Here is a 24,547-nt window from a genome sequence, read left to right on the forward strand (position 1 = left end):
GCCGCTGAGCCCCGGCCGGCGCCCGGCAGCAGGGGCGGGGCGCACCCTACCGTACTCTCTGGAGTAGCCGCTCACCCGGCGCAGCGCTCGCGGCCGGAGGAACTGGAGCGCGGCTGCTTCGCGCGAAGCCCGATGCCGGCGAATTAATGCCAATCGTCGCCTCTCCCCGCGGGAGGAGGCTGGGCTTCGCGGTGCGCGCTGCGTTACCCAAAGGTACCTCACGCTTACAAGCTCATAAAGTTCTGCTCGTGTCAGGGTTCGGTGCAGCGAGGGGCGCGTGTGGATGGACGAGCGGGGGGGAGGTGAGCGGGGACGCGGGCTGTGATTCACCTCCGAGGAACGGGCGGCTGCTGCGGGCGTCCCACAGCCCGGCTGCCCGTCCCTTGGCTGCTGGATTGTATCGGGACCGGCTGCAGAACGGCGAAGGTCTACGAGCATTGAGATGCTGGGACTTCGGTACGCCTTTTCATCTCTTTTCTCCTCCCTTCGTGGCTGATGTTCAGCGTCTGATCGCGGAATCGTTTGAGTTGGAAAGCACTTTTAAATGTCATCTCACCCAACTGCCCCACAGCGGACAGCAGCGGTCAGCCTGACAGCGAATGCCCGCAGGGCGCTCCCAAATACATTCTAATAGCCGGCCTCGCAAAATCCCGTGGCGCTGAGGTCACCGAGTTCCCCTCGCCGAGCTGTAGGCTGGGCGGCAGGCTGGTTCAGGCGCGGCAGCCAAGAGCACCGGCACACGCTGCCGTGCACGGGGAGAACAGCTCGGGTACCGCCCTGTCCGCGGGATGCGTAGGGTTGGGCCGTGTGATTTTTTTCCACACATCATATCTGTGTGACTCGGCACTCATCCCCGCATGGCTGATGGAGGTCAGACACCTCGCTCCCTGCCGCCGCTGGTTTCATAAAGTCTCTACTCGAAACCCCTCAAGCCCACGCGCAGCGCGGCCAAATCCCCCTCGCGCAGCGTGAGGCACAACCGCGCGCCGCTCCCGCCGTTCACTGCGGGCGGGCGGCCCTCGGGGCGGAGCCCTTCCCGCGCATGCGCGCCGCCCGCCTCGGCCCCACATAGGCGCGGTGAGAGGCGCGCGGGCTGTGAGCGCTGCGCGGCCGGGGCGGGAGGGCGCGGAGCAGAACTGCGAGCGGAAGCTCGGAGCTCCCGGCTGGAGCGCTGAGCTGCGGCCTCCGCGTTTGTCCGGTGAGTAAGCGGTGGGGCGGTTTGTGGCTCCCTCTCGTGTGCTCCGTATCTGGGGCCCCGAGATCGGGCGCAGCCCTCGTGCCGCGGGTCGGTGCGGTGTGCTCGCTGTGTGCTGCTGGCTTTCGCTGTGAGGTGTTGGTTTATGGTCAGCTCCCTGCGGAGTTTGAAACAGAATTTACGGAAGCTGACGTTCTGGGGCTGGATGTGATGTGCTTGTAATGAGTGTAATTAATTCCATGTGCTCCAAATGTTTCTGTTTGTTGACGTAAAATTGTTTTCTTGCGGTGCAGCAAGGTGATACCTTCAGGTCATCCGTGGGAATGCATTTTTTTATTGTGCTCTTCTCATAAATATTTTCCCCTTGACTCTGCAGGAATCAGAAATGGCCTTAGAGAGTCCTCAGACACGCTTCTTAGTGCTATAAAGCAGCAGCTGCAATAATCTTTTCCTGTTCCCCTCTTTTATAGGGTTGTATTCCTGGTGGCAGGTTCTCCTGTGCTGGATTCATCATGATAACCCCAGATTTTGAGCTGAGCCAGGATCCAGATTTTCTTACAATAATCATCAGAGTGCCTTATGCAAGAGTGTCAGAGCTTGACTTGTTCTTTGAAGGGGAAGACTTCAAGTTTTATGTGAAGCCTTACTTTCTTAGGTGAGTAGTGAAAGCATTTCAAAGCCATTGGACTTCATAAAATAAATGTTGGTAGAAAGTACCTTTGTTTTGGATCCTTCTTGAATGATCCTTGTCTATTGCTCTCATGCTGTAGGCTGCACACAGCCTGTTTTCTGCATGGAATTGTTTCTATGGATCTGGTATATTTGTTTCCAGGTGTTAAGTCACCTTAAAATTTATAAACTTAAAAAACTAACTTTTTACTTTTATGTGAACTTTGATTTTTAGTAATGAACTGGCAGCTGAATTCTTTGAATGCACTGAAGTCTTACAGGGTGTGTCTCTTCCCCATTGAGAGTCAGATACAATATATTTTGTGAAGGAAGAATCTGATACACTCCTGATAAATCCATGTGGTGTAGATGCTAGGGAATGATGTTCCTAGCTTTGTCTTTTAGCAAGTTCATTGCTGTGCTACAGGAATGGAATGATCATTAGCTCAGTATGGAAATTTCGAGAGAACCTTTTGTCTGTAAGAGCTGGTGAGCCATTAACCCTTCTTATTTTCTATTTCCTGTTTTGTTGGGTGTACTTCTATAAATATATTAGTAGACTCAAAGGGTTTTATGAGTTTAGTGGAAAGCTCTGAGTTGGCTGTCTCATGTCCTGTCACTATGAAATTAATTTAGAGTTTTTAAAACAGAATCTTCCAAATGCTGCAGATAGAGCCAAGGGTGTTGTGTCTGTGCTGGCTGTGACTTTGTCATTGATTTAGAGCCACAGAGAGATTTTTACTTCATAACTTCCATTATTACTAACAGGAATCATATAGTTATTTGTGCTGCCTTTGGAATGTGCCTTACATTTTTATGTGCTGAAATATGAGGTTGCAGAATTAGTTAGGCATTCAATGAGACATCTTTTTTTTTTTTCATCCAGACTGACACTTCCTGGAAGAGTTGTGGAAAACGGCAGAGAAAAGGCATCTTATGATACAGACAAAGGTATCATTTACTATTTTTAGTATAGTTGTCTTGAAGAATACTCTTCACTTGTTCTGTGCATTTTCACTGCAAGAAACCTTTAGCAAAGTGTGTGATCCTGTAAATAAGCCTAACTTCTCCTATGCTACGTGGTATTAAAAGAAAAAGAAACTTGCTGAGGATTTGTTGTATGTAGGCTATCATTAAGCTCAAATGACATGCAGCTGTCTTAATCATGAAATGGTTCAAGCCCATTGGAGGCAAGCATGCCATTGTTAAAACATGTAAAATCTTCCAAGTCTGTGAAGAAGAGTAGCAGTAAGCATAAGTGAGATAGTCCTGAGGCATTCTCTTCTCTAAGATTTAAGAGAGAACACTTCAGCCACACTGGTGGAAAGTGTTTCTGGAATAAAGCACCTTTTGAGACAAGTGTATTCATAAACAAAAAGGCCTGCAAAGCCTTTGTTTCATATTTGAAACAATAATCAGAAGGTTGAATAGCTTCCTATAGCCATCTGCTGAGGACAATCCATTGAAGTTTGTTTCTGTTGGTTGTGTGGGTGCTCACAGTTCGTTAAATAATCTCTTTCATGCTGTAATATCCTTGATTTTTGTGAAATTTGTTATGGAAGTTTAAAAACCTGCGTGCAGATTTATGCATAATAAGGTGCATAATAAATTGCTACTTGCATGTATCTCAATTTCCGTGAGCAAATTTCAATAGAGGGGAAAATGAGCATTTTTGTTTGTCTTGATTATTTTAATGTGATAATAACTATGTTCTGCCTTTACTATATAAGGGACTTTTACAATTCAGTTACCTAAGGAGAGTCCTGGGCAGTATTTTGAAGGACTGGACATGCTGACATCTCTTTTAGCACCGAAGAAATCAAGGACAGCAAAGCCTTTAGTGGAGGAGATAGGTACGACAAAAACTTATGCTATCAGTATAGGTACAAAATGAAATAGCTATGGAAATAGATCTCCCTAGTAATTAATAAAAAGTGTAATTCTGATATTGTCTAGACCAAGGTAGAAGCAGAGTTTGAATGAATCTGGAATTATTGTGGATTATTGAAAGGAATGTCTTGTAAGAGTTGGTGCATGTTCTATCTGTAGGCTTAGTTATGATAACTGTTTTTCAAAATGTGTTTAACATATGCTAATCCTCTGCAGATCTTTGTACCCCTCTAGTGGCTGTATGATAAACACAATGTGAATCTTCTGCAAGATAGCACAACTGGCTCTAAGGGCAGAAGCTAATTAAAACCACACATTCTAGTGGATGACTTGATTAACATAAGTACTTTTCAGAAAATGTGACTATGTTTAATTTTGTGGGTATCTGCCTTACATCATGGATAACTTAATTATGTTCCTCTTGTGGTTCTCTTAGAATAAAATCCAAATCTTGTTGAAATCACTGGAACAATTGTTTTAGACATTAAGCATGTACACTCAAAGCTTTAGTTTTCCTGGTCTCTATTCTTGAAAATCTTTGAATTCTAGAGCAGGACCTGTGGCTCACTGATGTGTGCATCTGTTCACTTAAACACTTGAGGAACCTGTGATTTTTTTTTTTTTTTCTGTAGTTCACCAAACTCTTTTGTAATAGCAGCAGTCTAGTCCAACAGTCCAATGTGAACATGCAGGCTTGTGCCACCCTTCAGGGTTAGGATGGAATTGGAAGATGAGGCTTGTGTGTTCAAGCAGTGACATTTTGCATGTTACAGGTGGTAAAAGTTACACTTTTGGCAAGGCTGCCCTTTGCAGAGGGGGGCAGCAAAGGTCCAACAACTCTGAACGTCCATGGTTGGAAATTCGAGTGTTGCACCAATGGAGGAAATGTATTTGGCTTCCTGCATTCTTACTTTGAATAAAGTCTGTTAGAGCTGATTTGCCTTCAGAATGCCTGGTTTACTGCATCGGGGAATTCTCAGGTTATTCTCACTCGACTAGATAAGATAAAATGGATTTGAAGTTGTGTGGTTCATGTTTTACTTCTTTTCCCCTTCTGTTTTCTTTAAGTTATAGTTAGTCAAGTGTTGCAAGAGTTTTCTTAAAAGATGAAATAAAAAATGCTTATTTTGTTATCAGTGTTTGCCTTCCTTTAAATCATATGTATTCCTTCCGTGAGTTTTCTTTCTCTGATCATGCAATGTACCCAGGTGTTCCTGCTGATTTGGAGGAGGAGGAAGAATTTGACTGGGAAGTAGAGCAGACCCTTCATAAAGAAGCTTCAGAAGGCCCTCTGTCACTGCAGTGCTACTATGGATTTGGGAATCTGCGCTCAGGGGTGTTCCAGCGGCTGCAGGTAGATGCATGCCTTTTTTTCCTGTCATAAAAGTTCCAAGTACCTTCCTCTTTGGGTGGCCTTCCTGGGTCATTCTGTAGCCAGAAGGAGATTGTTAGGTACCAATTCTTCTCCTTTGCCCAGTTCTCAGTATATTTCTTTCATGGATTAGTTGGTAGAACAGGATCTTCAAAACGTCCTTACTTTGTCCCTGTATGTTCAGCTGTTCATTTTCTTTGTAAACAGACAAAAGCTAATCTACAACCAGTAACATGCTAGGTAGGGTAATTTTCATAGCATACAGAGCATTTATTGAAGTAGTGGATTATATTTCTTTAATTTTCTACTTAAATTCTTTCACCAAGTGATTGAAGAAGTAGCCATTTAAAACAAATTGTATAACTTTGTAAATCATCACTGCATGAATTGTAATCACTTAAGGTCTGAGGGCAGAATGATTGCTGTGTAGAGAAAGTATTTGTATTCTGTTAGGATATATACACTGGCTTAATACTGTGAAATTTCTGAAGCAGTCAATTTCTCATCAGCATTAGTGTACCTCTACGTCCTGGTGTTCCAAAGGCACTGCAATTGCCTGTTGATTAATGTGTGGCCACTTCAGAGTGGAGAAGTCGTAAGAGCAATATTTGATTTTTTTTTTTTTTAAATCTCTTTGTGGTTGTGTATTTTTGCTAAACAGTACAGTTTTCATAGTAGTGTGAAATAACCTGGCTGCCTTATGGTAAATAAACCTGAATATAATTCATAACATTTGAAGGTGCCTTAGAATTGGTGATAATTGCCACTGCTTGAAGCCTTGATGTTTAGTTGTACAACAGAGAATGAATTTGAAAGATATGACAGGAAAATCAAGCATCCTTCCTAAACTTTTACTAAAGAAATCTTGCTCAGTTGATCTGTGGCTTTATCACCTCCCTTTTGTTGCACCAAGGATGAACTTGGTGATGTTATAGATGTTAAGGATCCAGACCAAACTCCAACAGATGAACGTAGGATGAAGCGCCTAGAAGCTGAAGCTGCCAAGTTTGATCCTGATCATTACCTGTGAGTACTGATTTATTTCACCTGGTAAAAAATACTTCAGTTGATATGTATTTGCCTTCCCTATGGATGCTTGGGTTTAAAATCACTTTTGGAAATAATAACTTCACTTTTCATCTGCCTTTGTCTCCTTAGACTGGGCGATGTGGGATAGTCAAAGTGTGACATTGACGCAAGGCATTCTTTCTTGTTTTGAGGTTACTCTGTTGCTTAATTAAGCTTGGAAGTCAGTTGGTACTCAAGCAGGTCTGCTGTGGACTGTGACTTCAAGGAGAATCTGCAAGCTAATATGTATATATTTGAGACACCTAAGGAAGGCATTAAAAAATCAGTGTGAGGATAAACCAAACTGCAGTCTGTGTTCAGTAGTTTAGGCATCTTTTGGTATGATAAAGTATTAAGAAATGTGTTTTTTCTCTATTCTCAGTATTTATACTATAGTTTGACTTGAAGAGAAAGCTGGAATGATAAGAGGAGGCTTAGAACTTAAATCCTTTAATATAAATCCTTGCAGACTTAATATATTGATATTTTACTACTACTGCTTTGTGCTGGGATGTGCCTCTTCCATAATTAACATACAACACTTCCTTTTCCACCTTGCAAAGGCATGTGTTTGTTTATTTAAAAGTCAGTCCTTATCTCTGCTTTCTTTGCTCTTTAGCCACACACCATTTCTCTCCAAAGCATACTTGCTTTGAAAATGAGCAAACTTACCAATAAAGTCAAGTTTGCTGCTGGTGTGGCGCTCTATGAGACATAGTCTTCTCTTTGGAGTGACATCTCTTAAGGTTAAGGAACAGATGGTGATCAGGTTTGTTCTTATTTTTTAGAGTTGTATGTGTAAGTTCTGGAAAGCACCCTGGAGCAAAGTTAAGTATATACTGTGTGTGCATTGATATATACTCACATGGAGTTACCTTTTCTAACCCAGAGCTGACTTCTTTGAAGATGAAGCTGTTCAGCACGTCTTGAAGTACAAACCATGGTGGGTTGGTGCTCATGAGAAAGTGATGGCCTTGCAGGGGGAAAGTAGTCAGAGTGACAGTCCTACATCTGGTGAGAACACTATACATTTATCTGTTACTGCTGTGGAGCCTTGTTATGTTCTAGGTTATCATTCTTCGAGGAAAAAAAGTGTGATTTTGCTCTACAATCTTGAGTCTAGAAGAAAAGCATCCTGTTACTATCCTTCTGCTTTTTGAGGGACATTTATATACTGAAGTATTTAGTTCGTGGTGTAGTGTGATCTCTTTGGTGTCTGTAATAAGTTTTGGAGTGAGCTGTTGTTAGAGGCCATTTTAGAGTTTCATATCTTTATGGAAGAAAGTGCCTTTCAAGAGTATGCTGTGAGCCTCAAAACTTCAGAGGAGCTGCCAGGGTCAGCAAGTTGTGGCATCTGAACACAAATCAGATTTGTCTTTCTGCTCACAGATGAGTCAACAAACGTTCCTGCTGCTTGTCCCACTCTCCACTTTTTTCTTTTAATCCAGACTTTAAGTGGTTGTTCCTTTCCTAGTTGTGTTTTCAAAAGAATAGTAGTTTGAACTGGTATTTGTGCCCACTTGTAAGTATGGTGTAGACACTTGACAATGAGTTTGAGAATCAGCTGTGGATGATTGATTGAACTGTTATCAGCCTTTATCTCTATTTGATGAGTGTCTGTAGAATACTTCATTTCATTTACACAGTGTCACAGATGTTCATGGTACTTATATTGTACTGCTGTTTTTATGGCTCCTAGTGCTTTGTCAAGGGAAAAATGGGTTGGTTTCAGGCTTAGCAGATGACCTTGTAACAGTACTGTTAACAGAGCACAGATAACCTTTCTGAACACAATGATTGCAGAGAGTATTCTAAGTTACTATGCACATTCTTTTATTCTCCTTTGCTCATTTCCTCCACAGTATGAAAACACTGTTTCTGAGGTTGATAATGATAATCTGGTTAGCAGAGGTGCTGTAACAGATATGATATTAGTCCACTAATAATACCTGCACTTTCACATTCCCTATGAGAGTATAACAAAGGAATTTAAGTTCCTTGTATTTTACTGTGAATGTAATCTGATCTTCATTTCTGATCTCTTCAGTCTTTGAATCCAGAAATTAATTATATCTGTCATAAGCATGTAGTTTAGAAAGCGTTGGACAATGGTACTAGAGGCTTGAAAACAGAACAGCAAGGAGTTCTTTTGTTTGTTTTTAATCCATTCACTCCTTTAGTAAGTGAAATATTCATCACATTTGTCTGTGCCAAGGGATTTAAGAAAAATGAAGAGCTGCTGGATGGTTTTATTGATAAAGACTATTCCTTTTATTCCAAATCAAAGTTCTGAAGGAAAAACACGTGCACAGATTTTGGACTTCTGGGGCAGCAGCAATAATAGAGAAAGTGCACAGAAACCTGGCAAGCCTACTGATGAAGGTTAGACAGAAACTGGGGCTATGCAGAGGGTTACTTTTTCTCTAAATGATTTGTTAAAACCAACTTCTTTCCATGATAAAGTTGACTAAAAAACTTTGTGTGACCTTCATGTTGCAGAGCCTTTTGTGGTTTTGGAGATCTTGAGTAAATTTAGCAGGAGTGACCATCTGTCTTTGGGTTGCAAAATAACAATCTCCATAAGCCCTCCCATGCCCCTCAACTTAGACCTCAGTTCTGATAACATTGTTTGAATGGTAGCAGCAGACTGATGGCAAGCAGCAAGTAAGGACCTGAAACCATTGGAGGTTCTTAAACCCGAATGAGTTGTGGTGAGAGAAATGGCCATGAGAGGGAGTACAGGTTCCACTCAAAGTGCCCTTATGTGGAGATAAAGGCAAGAGGGGGCCCAGCCTGTTTGTTCTGGGATCTGATGAAGAATAGGGTGGGTTCCAGGTGTTCTTGTATTGTTTTTACGCTTCATTGCTGGAGCAATCTTGCATTATATCCCTTAGAACTGGGGAGAAATCTGAGTGTATTAAGCCAAGGTTGTTACATGCCTGAAAGGATAAGGAGGCTGTTGCTGGTGGTAGTGTGTGCTTGGAGTAAGAAGCCTTTGAACACTAGAGCTCAGCTATGAAGTGCGAAACAGGAGCTGCATACTGCAGTGTGTAAGATGTGTTATTGAAGTGACATGTAGTGATTCTTTGAGCCTGTTTAATTACTCACCTGCTAAGTGTCAGGTCAAACTTCTGTAATAACCAGAGGACTACTGCATCTGATTGTGTTTATATCTGTTGTGAGGATGTGGAGGAGGAAAAAAACAAAGCCTTCATACGGTAAGGAGTGCCTAGGTTTAGTCTTTGTCTTTAGTCTTTAGGCTGCTCTTGGTGCTGCTTTTGCAGTATCCCCACAGCAGAAGGGCTCTAGAGGTCTCAAGTATCTGCCTCCTTCAAGTTCTGTGAAAATGGCCCCACAAACAGCAGAACAAGTACCTTCATTAAATCTTCCCTGCCATCTTCTAGATATTGCAGAATTCTTGAAGGAAAGAGATGTTATCAGTGTGTCAGCACTGCAGGAAGTTGGTGACCTTTCATACCTAATCAGGAAGTGAACTGTTGGAGCACAAGGGACAAATCAATAGAAAATCTGCTTTGTTTGTTCTGTTACTCACAGGTTTAAGTTTACAATGATTTAAGGCAGCATCCAACGCTGGGATGTGTTGGATTGCTTGTCCTAAATAAAGTCCCTTAGCATCTTTCTAGTCAGAGCAGTGATGCCTGTTTTCTTTTCATATCTTGGCAAGAGCTTGAGGAAGAAACATGTTTGCTACTGATTAAAATCAAAAACTGACTTGATTCCTGGTTTATGTACTTTCTACTGGCTAATCTTCCCCTATACCTAGTGCTGCCAGTTTCTGACCAGCAGAAAAGTACTCATGTAAAATCTTAGTACTGTGGCACAGCGTTTTAGTTAGAAGTTGCTGAGCTCTAAATGTTAAGTTTCCTTTGAGCAAGTTATGGAATGTAACACTTGGCCTGACAAGCCCCATGAGCAAGGCTGTGCTTCTGCTGGATGGCTGGACAAGCTGATTTTCAGATGTCCTTTCTGACCTAAAGTTTCTGTGGTTCTAGGAGGCTGAGCACTCAGTTGGCTCCTTCTAGGGAGCATGTTTCATCTGAGTACCCCTAACATTTACAGTGGTGAGTTTCACAGCAGTCTTGAGCTGCATGTGTTACATTGGACTGATTGCTGAATACCCCAAACCTTACCTAGAATTTAGGTGATGTGATCTTTATAAAATTTCACCCTACTGTAACAAAACAGCCTGTGAGTGTCAGAGCTGCTCACCTTGCTTAGAGATTAGGTTGTACTTCACTGACAGTTGGGTTCTGTCAGTGAGGAATGGCTTACACAAAATAAGAAAACAAAGTACATAGTGAGTAAGGGTGATCTTGGTAGTATTGTCTAATGGTAAGTTTATGGTATTAATTTGTATGATTCCTTTTTACATCCATGAATGAACATGCAGTTATGCTGTTGCAGGAAGATGTGTGGTTTAGGAACCAACAAATGTACAAATTATTTTTAAAATCAAACTTAAGAAAATCTGCAGACTTAAGATTTCAGATGCTGCTTTTCACATTATTGCTTTAATTGTTGTGGAGGTGTTGTTAGATAAAGCATTGGTAATTCCAGTGTACAAAATACAGGCTTAACATAGCAGTGCAGTAATTATGATTTTACTTGTTCTGATAATCTCCTGCTATGCACTTTTATTTTTGAAATGTGAAAACAAAGTAGGTGGTGATTTTGACATGTTAATAATTAGTTCCAGGCCTGGATAATTTATTTCTCAATCTTTGAGGAATGGATAGATCTTTGTTTGTAAACTTGAATTATTTTCCCTGGAGATTTATTTTATTAAGAACACCTGGTGCTTTGCAGTAAGCTAACGAACATCTTGTCATGTTTACCTTTGGGAGTTGTCTGATTTTACATCTTTGCTCTTGTCTAGTAGACTTGTTTTCAGCTGTTATGGTCCAGTTGTATACATTGCAATGCTTCAGAGTTTGTGTTCAAAGGAGAAAAAGCTCTTTCATGAGAGGGATTTCATGAAATTCACTAAACTGAGTTTGTGTTTTCTACTTAAGTGTGGTTCACGTGTATGTATTCCTCTGGAGTAGAGATTTTAGGAAATCTAAGATTTTTGTAATGGAGTGCAAGTTATGGCCTGAAACAGTGATTGAGCACCTGGTGGGAAGGCAGGGCCAACCCAGGGGAGCTCAGCTGCATGCAATGTACCTGAGTGATGGAAGGGATGGAGCCAGGATGCACCCCTTCCCAGACCTCATTTAAGGGTTGGCAGTGGAGGCAAGGGGATTTTGCTGGAGGTCCCTGTGTGCCTGAGGCCTTCTGAAGGTAAGCAGATGCTTTCCTTTATTTCTGTGCCCTCGGCTGTTGTGTTTAAGTAAATCCTCACTTGCTGCAGCCTTGGACCTTGCTGCTCTGCTGTCGTTGCTGTGCTTTCCATTGTGTTACAGATTTGATAGTAGAACATTTAAGCATGTCTTTGCTCTCAGCACTGGGCTGTTTCTTAACTGATGATTGTTATCACACGGGTTGATTTTGATGAGCATCTATGAGACTAACTTCCACCTGAAAGACACTGATTAAGAGCAGTGCTATGTGGGTTCTCAGTGGCTTATCCAATTCTGAACATAATGGTATGATGTGGAGAAGAACAGTAGTTGCATTCCTGGTATGTGTACATCTTGACTGTTAACTGCAGAAAGCAGGTTGAGTTGAACTGGAGCCATGCGAGCCCTGGGTAACTGCTCTGCATTCATCAGAAGTCCTGTTGTCTGAGATAGGTGCTCCTGCTAAGGAGGAGTTACTTGGTTCCTCTGTAAGAAACTGCTCTACTGTTGTGAAGCTCTGTGCAGTGCAGCAAGCTGTGTAGAGGCAGGGCATTCACAGCTGTGTTTCTCCATTACAGAAACACTACAAAAACCACTTAAGGTCTGGTTTTACGGAGATCATGGGCAGCAAAGAGCTGTTGAAGAGAGTCATTGAAAGTGATCTTAAGCTTTGTGACTGTGGGTAGCAGCCTCTGCTTATGGACTTCTGGCTAGTTTTTATTTAGGATTTCTTTTTCCTCTTTAGCTTTGGTTTCACCTCATTTTGTTTCCCTTCAGGGTGAAAGCACTGTTTGCATATGTTTTAATAATGAATGGTGTGTTTGCCCAAGAAGGGGTTTTCAGTGGAAAGCTTGCTGTGATTGAAGATACTTTTTTTTATTCCCAGTTGCACCTCTTTCTACCTATCAGGCCCCGATGTGATACTTCCTTATGCCCCTCTGCAACCACTTACAAAGTGGGTTTATGCAATGTTCTTCTGAATTTTTTTCAGATATGCTCCAACACTGCACATATAGCTGTATGGAGAGCTTTAATACAGAGGTGACTCGCTGAGCAATCAGCGTGCTTGGAGAAGCACCTACCAAGAACTTCTCTGGTAGAATGCAGATTTGTGCTCTGTATTGGTGATTTAGGGGATGATACTGAACTGCGTTGCATTAATGAAAAAACTCAGAATTACCATAGCTTTGCTAAATTGCCATTTTGTATTTGATTGTAGCAAATGGAAGAGATCAGCTTTTTTTAGATGACATAAAAGTGGGAAGTTTTTTGTGGGAGCCTGTAAATAAATGGAAGCTGGCTTGACTCCAGGGAAATGTTCAGCTCGTAAAGAAGTTTCTGCAGGAATTTAAATCAAGTATTTCATGGCTATGAAGCTGATAGAAACAATAAGAAAGTTCATAAAGGAGGAACGCTCGAAACTGTTTTTCCTAATTTGTAATTTGATGCTTTGAGATGAGGTGTGCACATATGTATGTGCCTTTGGCATCAGAGGGGTTTGTTTCAAAAGTCATAAAAGGAGGAGCCTCAGACAGCTCCTGGGACAGAGGCAACCTCGCATCCCTGAGAGCATGGGTTGTGTGCAGTGGTTTGAGGACAAACATCTCTAAGCACATCTGTGTTCTGCTCCCTATCCTAAGGATGATGAGCAAGGGATGGAAGCAGCAGCTTGGCTGTCTGGTTTAGCAGGTACAGCAGGGGCAGGTTCTGGTGTTGCTGGTGCTTGCTCATGTGAAGGAGTGGGACTTTGCAGTGCAGCAGAGTATCTGCTGACATGCTGTAGCATGGTGCTTTGTCACTTTGTGGCTGCCCAAGATGTGCCTGCTACATCTCTGAGACTCAGGAGATCGGAGCTTACTGACTGTAATGCCTGTGCTCCGTGCTGCCTTGGATGGAGACCTCTTAGCTCAGGCTTCTGGCTGCTTTGATTTTCTGAATGACTACTTGATTTACTTCAGGTTTGTGTGGAGATGGCTTTTAGTCAGTTATGTACTTAATCTCTGCTGTTATTTTAAGGTAATTCTGCCATCCTCTCTGAAGTGCTTGGAGTACTCTTTAGGAGCTTTACCATTCAGTGTTCTCTCTCAGCTCTTCATGCCCATACCACAGCTCCCTGGAGAAGTACTGTGATGCATTATCACTGCATGACAGCTGTGGTGGTGGTGTTTTCCTCCTTCTCAAACACAGAAGGTACTGGGTGAGACGGTTCGTTGGTTTGGCTCAGTGCAGCTGTTTTGAACTGAAAGGGGTATGCTGAACATAAACCAGATGTGATGGTTGCTGGCACTGTAAACCACAGCTCTTTGGAAGGAGCTGCTGTTTGTACTGACATCAGTAGGCATAGGATTTTGATTTTTTTTTTTTTTTTTTTGCTCTCCTTTAGATGTTAGAAAGATTTAAGCAAACAGTGTAAATGAAGCTCCTAAATCTCTGCCTAAGTCTCAAGGCAAAATTAATGAGGTTTAAGAATACAAAGAACTGTATATTTCTTTTTCATCCTTCTGTTTCTTTAGTTCTTAGTCTTCTGAAATAACAAATGCATTTGTTCTTGCTCTCCTGTCTTTCTCATACGCTGTGGACTTGAAGTAGTTTCCTGAGGTCTCAGTTGTGTATTTGTCTCTGCAAGACATTCGTGCACCCATGTAAATCCTTGGTGCTTTCAGAGGGCTTTGTGGTTGCTGGTGTTACACACAGTGCTTGGCAGGCTGGAACTTCACTTTGAAAAGACTATTACAGAATTTAATAATGAAAGTAAGAACGATTTGGACTCTTTTGAGTGATAAATGACTTGTGATTAGTAATGCTGCTTCTTAAAGAGACTATCAAAGCAGTATGATCACCTTTTAAAATGAAAGTGTCAGCTTTAAATTCATAATCAATTATCCTTTTACTTTTTGTAGTGATCTTCTCTGAGGAAGAGAGAGAACAGCTGAGGAAGTTCACAAATAAGTCCTATCTTCTGGATAAAAGAAGTCGTCATCATGTGTATCTTGGTTTAATTGATATCCTTCTGGCATATTGCTATGAAATCTGTGTCAATGAAGGAGACAAAAATGTAAGTAATATAAAAAATAGAATGCACAATACTGCAAATGAGTGAGGAACTCATACCAATCTTGATGCTTTTTGCAAGAGCTTTGTATGATATATGTGGAAAACACATTGTCTTTCTTCGGCTTCTGCTTAACAGGAGAACCAAGACATTGAGGCCACACAAATCTTTACTAGAGCCAGGATTATGGATCTAGGCTTCCTGGCTCTTAGCTGTAATCATCCCACCAGACCACGCTACCACAGAGATATTATGAATCTGTCACCCTTTAAGAATGATGACACTTTGTTTACTGCTGGCTTTAGGATCCTCTCTGAAAGCCAGAAGTCTTGAGCTGTTTTTACAAAGCAAGGCATTTTAGCTTGAGCTGTTTTGATGTATTGGACAGATTTAAGCTTCTGCGCTTGCTAAAAAGGGACAGAATTCCACTAAAATGCTGCACCAATCAAAGAACAGTTGTGTTTTAAAGGCTTTGTGCATGAGCTAGATATTCCCAATATAGAAACCTTTTCACTTAACATCTGCATTGCAATATAATTTTTAATAGTGTCCTGTGACCATTTCAGTGCACGCAATATAATTACTCCTTTACATTCACAAAGGTTCTTAAATTGCTGCCAGAACTTTATCTTAAGTAATTTGCCAGTGGTCTTGAATATGGAATTAGATAATACTTATGTTATGCTCTCTGCTTAAATCAGGTTGAATCATCTTGGAATGTCAGGAAACTGAGTGCAACATTGTGCTGGCTGGAGGTAAGTTTAAAAAATATATTTTGTGCCTTGTATTTGTTTGTGTATTTTTGGCCATGTGTGCATCTCTCTACTTAAGGCTAGAAAATGAGCCTTGTAGCTCCTTGATCAGAAGTTGTAGATCTCTTCCCATTTAGCTGGCTAAAGCAGTGCTGCGTGTTAAGATGGAAAAGGTGTAAAAAGCAGGGGTCCTACAAGGCCTGCTCTGTTGGCAGGCTACAGTTAAGCAGTTTATTGGCCACTTCTGAGAGTTTTGCTGCTGCACTTTTCTTCAGCCTTCTTAGTTCATTGGTCTGTGCTTCTAGCTTGCTCCCCTTGGCTGCAAATGAGGTGGCTTCTGGCATCTCTGTTCCGCTGCTTGGCTTCAGGTTGTGCTGGAGAGCAGCTGAGAAGCCCAGAAGCATCTGCAAACCCAGTGATAGGAGATGTTCTTACAGGGCATAACTTGGCCAGCAGGCCATTACTTCTCATGTGGGCAGCAAGCTATAAGGGCCTGTTCGTCCCTCATCCCTGATATTACCAAGCCAGGTTCTCAGTTTGCAGGAGCAAATGTGAGATTTCTGCCAGGGCATTTGGGTTCAGTCCCACAATCATTTCTAGGAGTGGGAGATGTAACATCTGGTAATAAGAATGCGCTCTGCTGACTGCTGATGTAACAGTGTTCGTTTGTGTAGCTGTGCTCTGCAGTCAGAGTACACTTGAAGTGCAGCGATTCCCCAAACTCCTGAATTTCCTCAGTTCTGTGTCCTAGCACAGAGGATGAGTGCACACAGATCTCCTTCAGTAATGTAGCAGTTCTTGGCGCAGCCTGTGCCAACAGTATACTTCACACCCAGCAAATGCAGTCTCCTGGCACCAAGCTGTTAATATCTATATCTGTTCCACTAACCATGTAGAGGCGGGTGTTTGCATCAATCTGTAAACAAGATTGCCTCACTATGGGCTGTTGGAACTGACTGCCATACACATACACACCTTAGGCTCTAAATATTAAGTAACAAAACAGAAGTGACTGAAGTCCTTATTGGTGATCTGTTAAAATGAAAATTGGGTTGAGGTATGTAGTGATAGAATGCAAAAAAGTGCTCACTGACAACAAAGCATTTTTATTTTAATAAATGGTGAGCTCAAGATGCAGTAAGTATTTTTATTTGAGCTTGTAAAGGGAATATTTTGTCTTTTGAAAATTAAAAGAAACCACTGTCTTAAGAGTGTGTAATAACTCACTAATTTGTCTGGTCTGAGTAAATTAGGAGTCTTCCTCACTTGTAGAGGAGGGCAGTGAGCTGCTTTCCCTGGGCAGATGTTTATCCTGTCTTAAATATCTGTAGTCTTCATGAGGCAGATTCTTGTATCGTTTTTAGAGATCTTATATGTACACATGTATTTTGTTAATATCATGTGGTTTTAATTTTTTCTATATTCTTAAAAGGCTTTTTATAGCTTCCCTTTATATACATAGTAATGTGAGGCAGATGTAATTTATTGCTTTAATTTAAAGAATGGCAAAGGCTTAGGTTAGATGTTTAATGTTCCCTCAATTCTATTTTTAATACAAAACCACCAAAATGTATAGAACTTCTGTTATCTTGCCATGCAATCTAAATGTGAGTATCTTATTCCTATTTTTAGTATGTTGATTTTCAAAGTACAGATTTCAGATGCATAATGCCTAAAACTATGCTTTTTGTTTATTCTGCTATGACTTTTTATCTAAAGAAAAAGTAGTTCTTTGTGTTGAAAGATACACAGACTAATTGAGATTTTTCCACTGACAACAGTGTTTCACTAGCATTCATGATGTCCTGGTATCTTTTGGGAGAAGGGTGGTGTGCTATCCACTGTACAGACATTTTGGATTGGTGACGCGTGCCTTCAGTGATACAGTCATGATACTGCAGCTGGGTAAGTTTGTGTTCTTTAAAAAAAAAAAAAATCTTTGTAATTTTTGGGCCACTTTCACCAGAACTTGATGGCCACCTTCCTAAAAGTTTTCTGTTTTGGGGGTTTGGGAGATAATAAAATTGGTGTACTTACCAGGAAAGAGCCTGTGAAGCCACTTGTTTACTGTGCAGTGGATGCAGTTGTGGTCTGAGTTCGTTCCAGAGAGTTGAAGTGCTATGAATATCAAGCTTTTAGGGCCAGGCTGGATGGGACTTGCAGAAACCTTGTCTAGAGGAGGTGTTCCTGCCTACAGCAGGGGGCTGGAACTAGATGGTCTTGGAAGTCCCTTCCAACCCAAACCATTCTATGATCTCAACCTTGGGAAAAGCTCTGATCAGAGCTAGTATCTTAATTAGATGTAGTCCAGCTGTGTTTTGTGAAGCTTTAGGAGAAAGGTCTTCAATGAAAACTAGAGTGACTATGTTAAGCAGGAAGGAGCTGAGTTTGGCTAGAACTGCAACTCCTCCAATGACAGACCTGTTAAGGCCCATGAATATCATCTAAAATCCTGATTTATGAAGGAAGACTTGTTGAGACTTAGTGTCATAGTCACTAATTTACATTGTTACATGGCAGATGAGTAAATGTAGTGGATGTTGTAAATGATTCAGGCTGGCAGCTTGACAGCTAGAACCAAAAAGTTGAGCAAAATCTTAATTCCACATATAATTTCTTCTTAAAAGAGCGTACTTCACTGTAGTCAAAATAGTTGAGTTTGACAAGCCTGGCTTGACAAGCATTGAAGGTGATAGAATCTCAAGTTCATCACTTATACTTGGGATTCTTTCTTTTGCATTCTATCCTAACTTTACATCAGTTGTTTCTGTTCCAGACCAGTGTTACTATTTCAGTTCTGTTTGCTTTATGCTTTGCAGGTCTTTTCTCTACCCTGCCATCTTGTGTGTCTCTTTTCACTTTCATTCTCTGTCAATATTTTTCAGCCTGGATGTGCTGAACAACAACAACAAAAAAGAAACAAACTTTGTGCTCAGACAGCAGGGGGAGTTCTGATCTCTTTTTTTGTATATATTCTGTAAAATGTAATTTCATCCATGTTGAGGTTTCATAGCCTAGGAGGAGCCTGTCTCTTGGGAGGAGGTTATTAGATTCCATTTGCAGTAGTGGTTATTTTCATTTGAATGTTTTTCTTTTTCCCCTCATTAAGCAGGGAACTTTTTTTTTTAGTGTTCCAGCACTTAACCCCTTAGCAACATTCAAGCTAAGGTAGGTGATTCCAGCTAATTGAGAGTTACATTACTGAGTTCTCTTCACAGTGATTCATTGCCTATAGAGAAGAACTGACTGCAGAAGGGCTTCTGTCTCTGGCATAAGATAATGTTCAAGTTTTTTGTTTTTGAAGTCATTTATCACCTTTATGTTAAGTGGCACTTCTTGGAGCCTGAAATGGATTTTTATTTTTTTTTTCTGGAGGCACAGTTGGCCAAATTACTCTTTCTCTAAAGAGTGGAAGTTATGCTTGATTTAGAACCATGGTTGGATGCTAGCAATGGTGTCACTTACCTTGGCTTATGTGATTGCTGTGGTGCTGGGTACTGCATTGTGCAGTGGCTGTGTTGGCAGCCTTTCCTTTTTTTTTAAGACTGATGTTTGCATACACCAAGTCAAATTATATTTGTTTTTTCAGCAAGGGAATGATGGGGTGTAACTCTGTGAGTTACTTTATAGCCTAATCTGTATGGCTGTGCTGAAGCTTGGGGCAGCACAGTGCAGAGAAGAGGAAAGGGGAGGCTGTAGGAGCAGGCTGCTTCAGCTGTGGAGAAGTACTGGCATGGCTGAGCCTCCAGGCTGGAGTCCTGCAGAAATGCCTGCTGAAGTCAGGCTCTGTGCCCACATGGGTGTGGATGCTGAGGGGCACAGTCATCTGACTGCTGTTCTGAGACTCTGGGTCCACTTCATGTTATGTGGGTGTAGATAGCAAAATTTCTAATGCCTGAGAGGGGAGGAAGATGATTTTTAAAAAACTATCTAATGAAAATCTATTTCTAGGAAGAGCTGCAGTTTTGAAATGTTTGCTGGACGTTCACAGGATTTTTAGGGAGAGTGACCCTGCCTACATCCTTAATGATCTCTTCATTACAGACTATTGCATCTGGATTCAAAGAGTCAAGTAAGTTCTGAAGCTGTTATTGGTGAGGGAAAGGTTTTTAGCATGTTGCATCTATGAACAAGTATCAGTAAAACCAAAGGAAGTGGTGTGTCATAAATGGAAATGTGTTTGGTCCTGACATGTGGCGATGTTGATTATCCATGTATTCTTACAGCATGGGAGAAAACATGAGGGCCTTTTTTATGTAGTGGCATCTAGAGAGGAGTTGTATTTTTACATAAGATATGAATTTTTGTTGATATTGATGGTTTGGGAAAGAAAAGCTTCTGAGAAAATTCGTGTTCAGGTTGAAGTTGTCTTGAAAAATAAATTCAGGAGAAAGTTGTTTAATGCATCTTAAATGAGTTGCAGAGCAGCAGTATCACTGCTACGTGTATCAGTGAATATAATGTCTCGGAAGTCAGCCATAAAAACCAATTTTTTTTTTTAAATACAGCAGAAAATGTATGCTAGATATAAGTGACTGATGCATTAACACATTTACTCCAGACAAATACATTATGTACCAGTTAAGCAGAACTGACAGCTTCTGGAATGAGGGCAATTAAGTTATCTTTTTGTCATAATGACATGGCACAATAGTTGTCTGTCATTAGGAGAACAAGAGAGAAGAGGAACTGTAGAAATCATTGTCTATTTTTAGGATCTGAATTGGGAAAGCATTTAAGCATGTGCTTAAGTCATTCTTGTTCAGTTTATCAGTGAAGCAAACAAGCTTGAAGTCGAGCATGTTCTAAGTGAACAGGGATGTCTTCTTACACATGTTAATGGGACTTTCTTATTCAAAAAATGATTGGTCTGGTGAGAGCAAAGGTTTCATGCTTCCAGTTTCCTAAGGTGAGCAGCACACTGTCCAGGGAAGGAAGCTTATTTCATCCCTCTGGTGATTGCCTCTAGAGGGAAGTTTTGGGAGTGGGACATAATGAAATCTTCATGGTCTTTTGATGAAATTACTTATGTCCATTCAGTCTGGATACTTTGTTTTGTTTCTTAAACTGTTCTTTACCCCATGCAAGCTTCATTAACCTTCTTAGTCTCCATCTTCTCCATTCATATCTTAGTCTCAGGTCACTCTTCAAAGATCTGTGAAGGGCTCCTTTCTTCCCAAAGAGACTGGGGCCTCTTTGCTTATAGTTGAAATGGATTGTGGGTTGTTCTTAAGGGAGAATCTGGGCACTTTATAAACATCTGAAAGCAGTGGTTTTAGCTCACCTGTGTTGGTGGAGAGAACTCTGGGAGACACAGGTTTAGGAACAAAGCTTGTCTCAGGCAAAAAATGTAAAGGGTATGTCAAATGACAGTAAGAGAATAGCCTTATTTAATGGTAAATTAACAGCAATGGAATGCCACTGGTGGTTACTAGCTTTTAAATTCTGGTTTGGGAACAAAACCTTATGGCCAGCAGTCTGCCAATAGCTGATTACAAATTTGGTTTGAGATCATCATTTGGCTGTGGCTTAATTAGATGAATAAGTGAATGTGTCACTGGACTGGCAGAAGATGATTTATTTTAAGCACAGTGTGTCTGGAATTGGAAACAATCAAGCTGCTGAGTAAAAACAAATGCAGGTGGCTGATAATCAATTGGATATGGTGAGTACAGTCTAATTCTTCACGTATTTATCCAGATAAGCTAACTTTATTCAGGTACCTGTTACTAAGAAAAAGAAGATTCCTCAAAGTATTAGTTGAAGAAAGATATGGGCTGGTGAAGTTTCATCCTCTAGTTCGCAGTCTTAAACCTGGTTCTACCTGCTTTTTAGGATCACAGAATCATGGAATTGCAGGGGCTGGAAGCATCTCTTTGAGTTGCTTGTTAAGTTAATATTTTATCTATTGTGTAAAATGCGCTGTAAAATTGTTTTACTGTTTGTTGGGGCTTGTAAAAAGGGAGCCTGTTGCTCAGCCAAATCAGAAGAAAGGGAAGAGTAAATATTAACCTGGGTAACAAAAGCTATGCAAAGACCTATGGAGGCAGCTTGTAGAAAGTCTCAGCAGGTGGTGTCAACATTTATGTTGAAAAGCCAGATGCAACCAGATGGAAAATTGCATCTTTAACCCCTGAGGTCATAATGACATGTCATCACTTCATTTGATCGCCCTGCTAAGTGAGCTTATCATCTGCCCTGCTGTCACTTCTGTTATTACTTTCATTTCCATAATAAAATTAAATTTAATTTGTCTGGTTTGCATGCCTCTTTCTTTCTGTAGGTCTGAGATTTTACAAACCACTTTGATACATATGGTGGCATGTCCAAGGTGAATTTAGAACCAAATGTGTATTGCTAATCTGAGCTTTTCTCCATCTTTTGCACTTCACTCTGGTACATACAGGTCTCTGGTCTCCTACAGGAGATGAAGCAAAAATGATCTTTGAGGAAACCACAGCTGCATATGGGCTGCTGAGAGCAAGGGAATCAAATGCAGGTTTAATGCAGAACTCTTTCCCTTCTGGAGGAGAGTTTTGCCTGTGACCCCTTGCATCCTTTGTAGACGTCAGAGCAGTTTGCCCACTGACTCGTGCTGTGTTCCCTTACATGGCCTGATGTCTTCCTCCAGTGCTTTCTTTGTCCACTGTTCTATGTATGTGCCCTCTTACAGAGTGGCTGTGTGATATCTGCTGGCTGTGCCACAGCCAAGTGCGGGGCTGAGCAGCTTCCTCAGAGTTGCTGTCTAGGCAGGCAGTTAAATGCATGTTCTTCTGTATCCCTTCAGAAGAAAACAATTGAGCCCATGCTAGTTTAAAGTACCCTTCTTTCAATATGTGCTTAGTGTTAGGCATGTACTGCTTCATTACTGGTAACTGTGTGTTTCCTGTACTCAACTGGAGGTGAAACTGCTGGGGCCCCTGGAAATTTTCCAGGAATTACCACACCTATTTGTGCACAGATCTGTAGTTAATGCATCCCCAGATTTAATGGGTATGAGGAATCAAAATTACAGAATGGCCCGGGTTAGAAGGGACCTCAAGGATCATGAATCTCCAACCCCCCTGCCACAGGCAGGGCCGCCAGCTTCCCCAGGAAAGCAGAAGAATAAGGTTTCTGGTCTCATATAATTTATATATCTTTTGTTAGCACTATTTTTCTTTAACTTGCCCCCTCATCTTACTGCAAAATATTAGGAAGTCACTGTTTGTGTTGTGTGTTGTTGTAGTTACAACTTGTATGACAAAGGAGATCTATTATGGTAAGAGAGATGAGCTGCTAAATTACTTCAGCGTATCCCATGGAACTTAGCCTGCCACTTTTTTTATATCTGTATAGAGGCAGCTTTAGGGTATACATACTCGTCACAACTTCATGTTGCAGAGCACATATACTTGCACCTGAAACAAGCATAATCCTGCTAATTTGGGCAGTGTGGGTACAAATGCCATTTCAAACATGGACTGTTTACTTTAGAGTTAAGAGCTGTGATTCCTGGTGGTGTTTGTGCAGTCTCTGTGGAAGCTGATATGTTATTTGAATTAACTAAATAAAATCTAACTCAAGTATTCCTAAACGTGTTAAGCCTGCTTCTTTTGATTTGCAGGTGATACCTACCCTGAAAGGTAGGCTAGCTTCATGGCTCTGTTCTCCTTTTCATCTCTGTTATAGTGGAAGCCTAGTCCTTGTTACAACATAATTACCTAGTCTGAAGCCAGCAGGGAGTTGCTGCTTTATGTGTAGGGTGTGAAGTTCTCTAAGTAAATGTAGGATTAATTACACTCACAGTGTGTCGTCGGGTGATGAGATTGACTGTGATTGTTGAGCCCCCCTTTTCCCTGGGCTGTCTGCATTTCTGTTTTAATCAATACAGTGCAATGCAGGCCTGAAGTTTTAAGGTCTGGCATTGCAAAGGCATCAAGGAACACAGATCTTCCAGGAAGAAATAAGATTGGTGATGTTAGGAGTTTTAGTGCCACCTATCATCTCAGATTTTGAAACAGGAGTAAGGATTTCTATCTCCAGCATTTTAGTTTTAGTCCATTGCATTGGCAAAAGTTTGGCAGTGGGAAGAGTCTTTGTATTTCTTGTGACAGCTTTGTTAGCTCTGCATGAATTTAAGTTTAAAGACTTAAAAGTATTTAAATACCTGGGGGAAAAAAAGCCAAACACTCAAATCCTGGGCTTGGATGTGTAAGGCAGCCTGCTGACACTTCTTCCAAAACCACACTGATAATGGCAGTGGTGCAGATAGCTTGCTGTTGTGCCCATCTGAACACACTGTCCCACTGAATGTTCAGAAGTCTTTCCTCAGTGGAAATATTTGTGCAGCTCTGTCTTATTAATTTACATTGTTCTCTGCGGGGAATCTTTATGTGCAGTATTTTCCTTGCAGCTTGTCATCATATAGGCTCCCTCATACAAGGTGCTTGATTGAAGTGCATGCAGATCATGTGTAGCAGCCTTCCTGAAAAGAACTACTGCAGGCTTTTACTACATTTGGGAAAACATAACATGTAACATATTTAAAATGTGTAGTGAAATATGATCTTTTAGATGATATAATTAGAGTTTTGAGATACATTGCATTTTATTTGTTAGACTGATCACTCATCTGCTAACTTAGGAAATCTGACCCAGTTGTTACTTGTGAAGAAAGCTTTGGGAAGTTAAGTGGAAGCTATTTTGATTGTGGCATTTGTTTTCTATAGTGGTCTGGGCCTTTGTGAAGCACAAAATATTTTAATAGAGAAAAAAAAGCATTTTTTGTCCTTGCTTTTTTTTTTTTTTTTTTTATTTTTTTCTCCGCTACCTTTAGGGATGGTGTTCATTAAATCCTATTCATTCTTTGTGTTACTGCAGTGTTCCTAAGAGTAACTTAGCTGTGACATCCAGCTAAGGACTGTCCTGCCTAATGAGGGGTGCATGGAGTGGATGATGACTGTGAGCATCTATTAGGAAAACACAAAGCTCAGAAAGGAGGATTCAGGAACAAAACTTCCCTAACAGATCTCAGTGATGTACTACCAGCACATTAGTTTATTAAATTTTCTATCTGTGTATGTGTGTGTGGGTTGGGGAAATCCTTGACAGAAGAAGGGTTACTCAGTGGTTTAAAGCATTCCCAAATGTTAGAGAAATATGCAAATGTTCAGCTGTTAACCTCTTGGATTCAGCAGCCACGATTCAGAAGAACAAAGGCACAGCAATTGTATGTTCTGGATGGAAATCCTGCTGCTTGGTTCTGTG

General features: G+C 41.1%; 1 protein-coding gene across 4 annotated transcripts in view; it reads left to right on the forward strand.

Moving 5' to 3' along the window:
• The first annotated feature begins 1,129 nt into the window (after positions 1 to 1,129).
• SHQ1 (SHQ1, H/ACA ribonucleoprotein assembly factor) overlaps positions 1,130 to 24,547 on the forward strand; it is a 52,204-nt gene continuing 28,786 nt past the window's right edge. For 3 of the 4 annotated variants that reach the window (XM_042823728.1, XM_042823727.1, XM_042823729.1), the window contains exons 1-11: positions 1,130 to 1,198; positions 1,666 to 1,850; positions 2,751 to 2,815; positions 3,595 to 3,717; positions 4,963 to 5,108; positions 6,040 to 6,152; positions 7,084 to 7,208; positions 14,395 to 14,549; positions 15,248 to 15,301; positions 17,080 to 17,203; positions 19,250 to 19,370. In XM_042823728.1, coding sequence (XP_042679662.1) covers positions 1,708 to 1,850; positions 2,751 to 2,815; positions 3,595 to 3,717; positions 4,963 to 5,108; positions 6,040 to 6,152; positions 7,084 to 7,208; positions 14,395 to 14,549; positions 15,248 to 15,301; positions 17,080 to 17,203; positions 19,250 to 19,370 — 1,169 coding nt within the window. In that variant the 5' untranslated portion in view covers positions 1,130 to 1,198; positions 1,666 to 1,707. The remainder of the gene's footprint in view (positions 1,199 to 1,665; positions 1,851 to 2,750; positions 2,816 to 3,594; positions 3,718 to 4,962; positions 5,109 to 6,039; positions 6,153 to 7,083; positions 7,209 to 14,394; positions 14,550 to 15,247; positions 15,302 to 17,079; positions 17,204 to 19,249; positions 19,371 to 24,547) is intronic. The other variant, XM_042823730.1, reaches the window with a different exon arrangement.

The sequence above is a fragment of the Centrocercus urophasianus genome, unplaced genomic scaffold, assembly GCF_019232065.1.
Source record: "Centrocercus urophasianus isolate 14NV4802_14NV808 unplaced genomic scaffold, USGS_Curo_1.0 seq_22, whole genome shotgun sequence".
Lineage (NCBI taxonomy): Eukaryota > Metazoa > Chordata > Aves > Galliformes > Phasianidae > Centrocercus > Centrocercus urophasianus.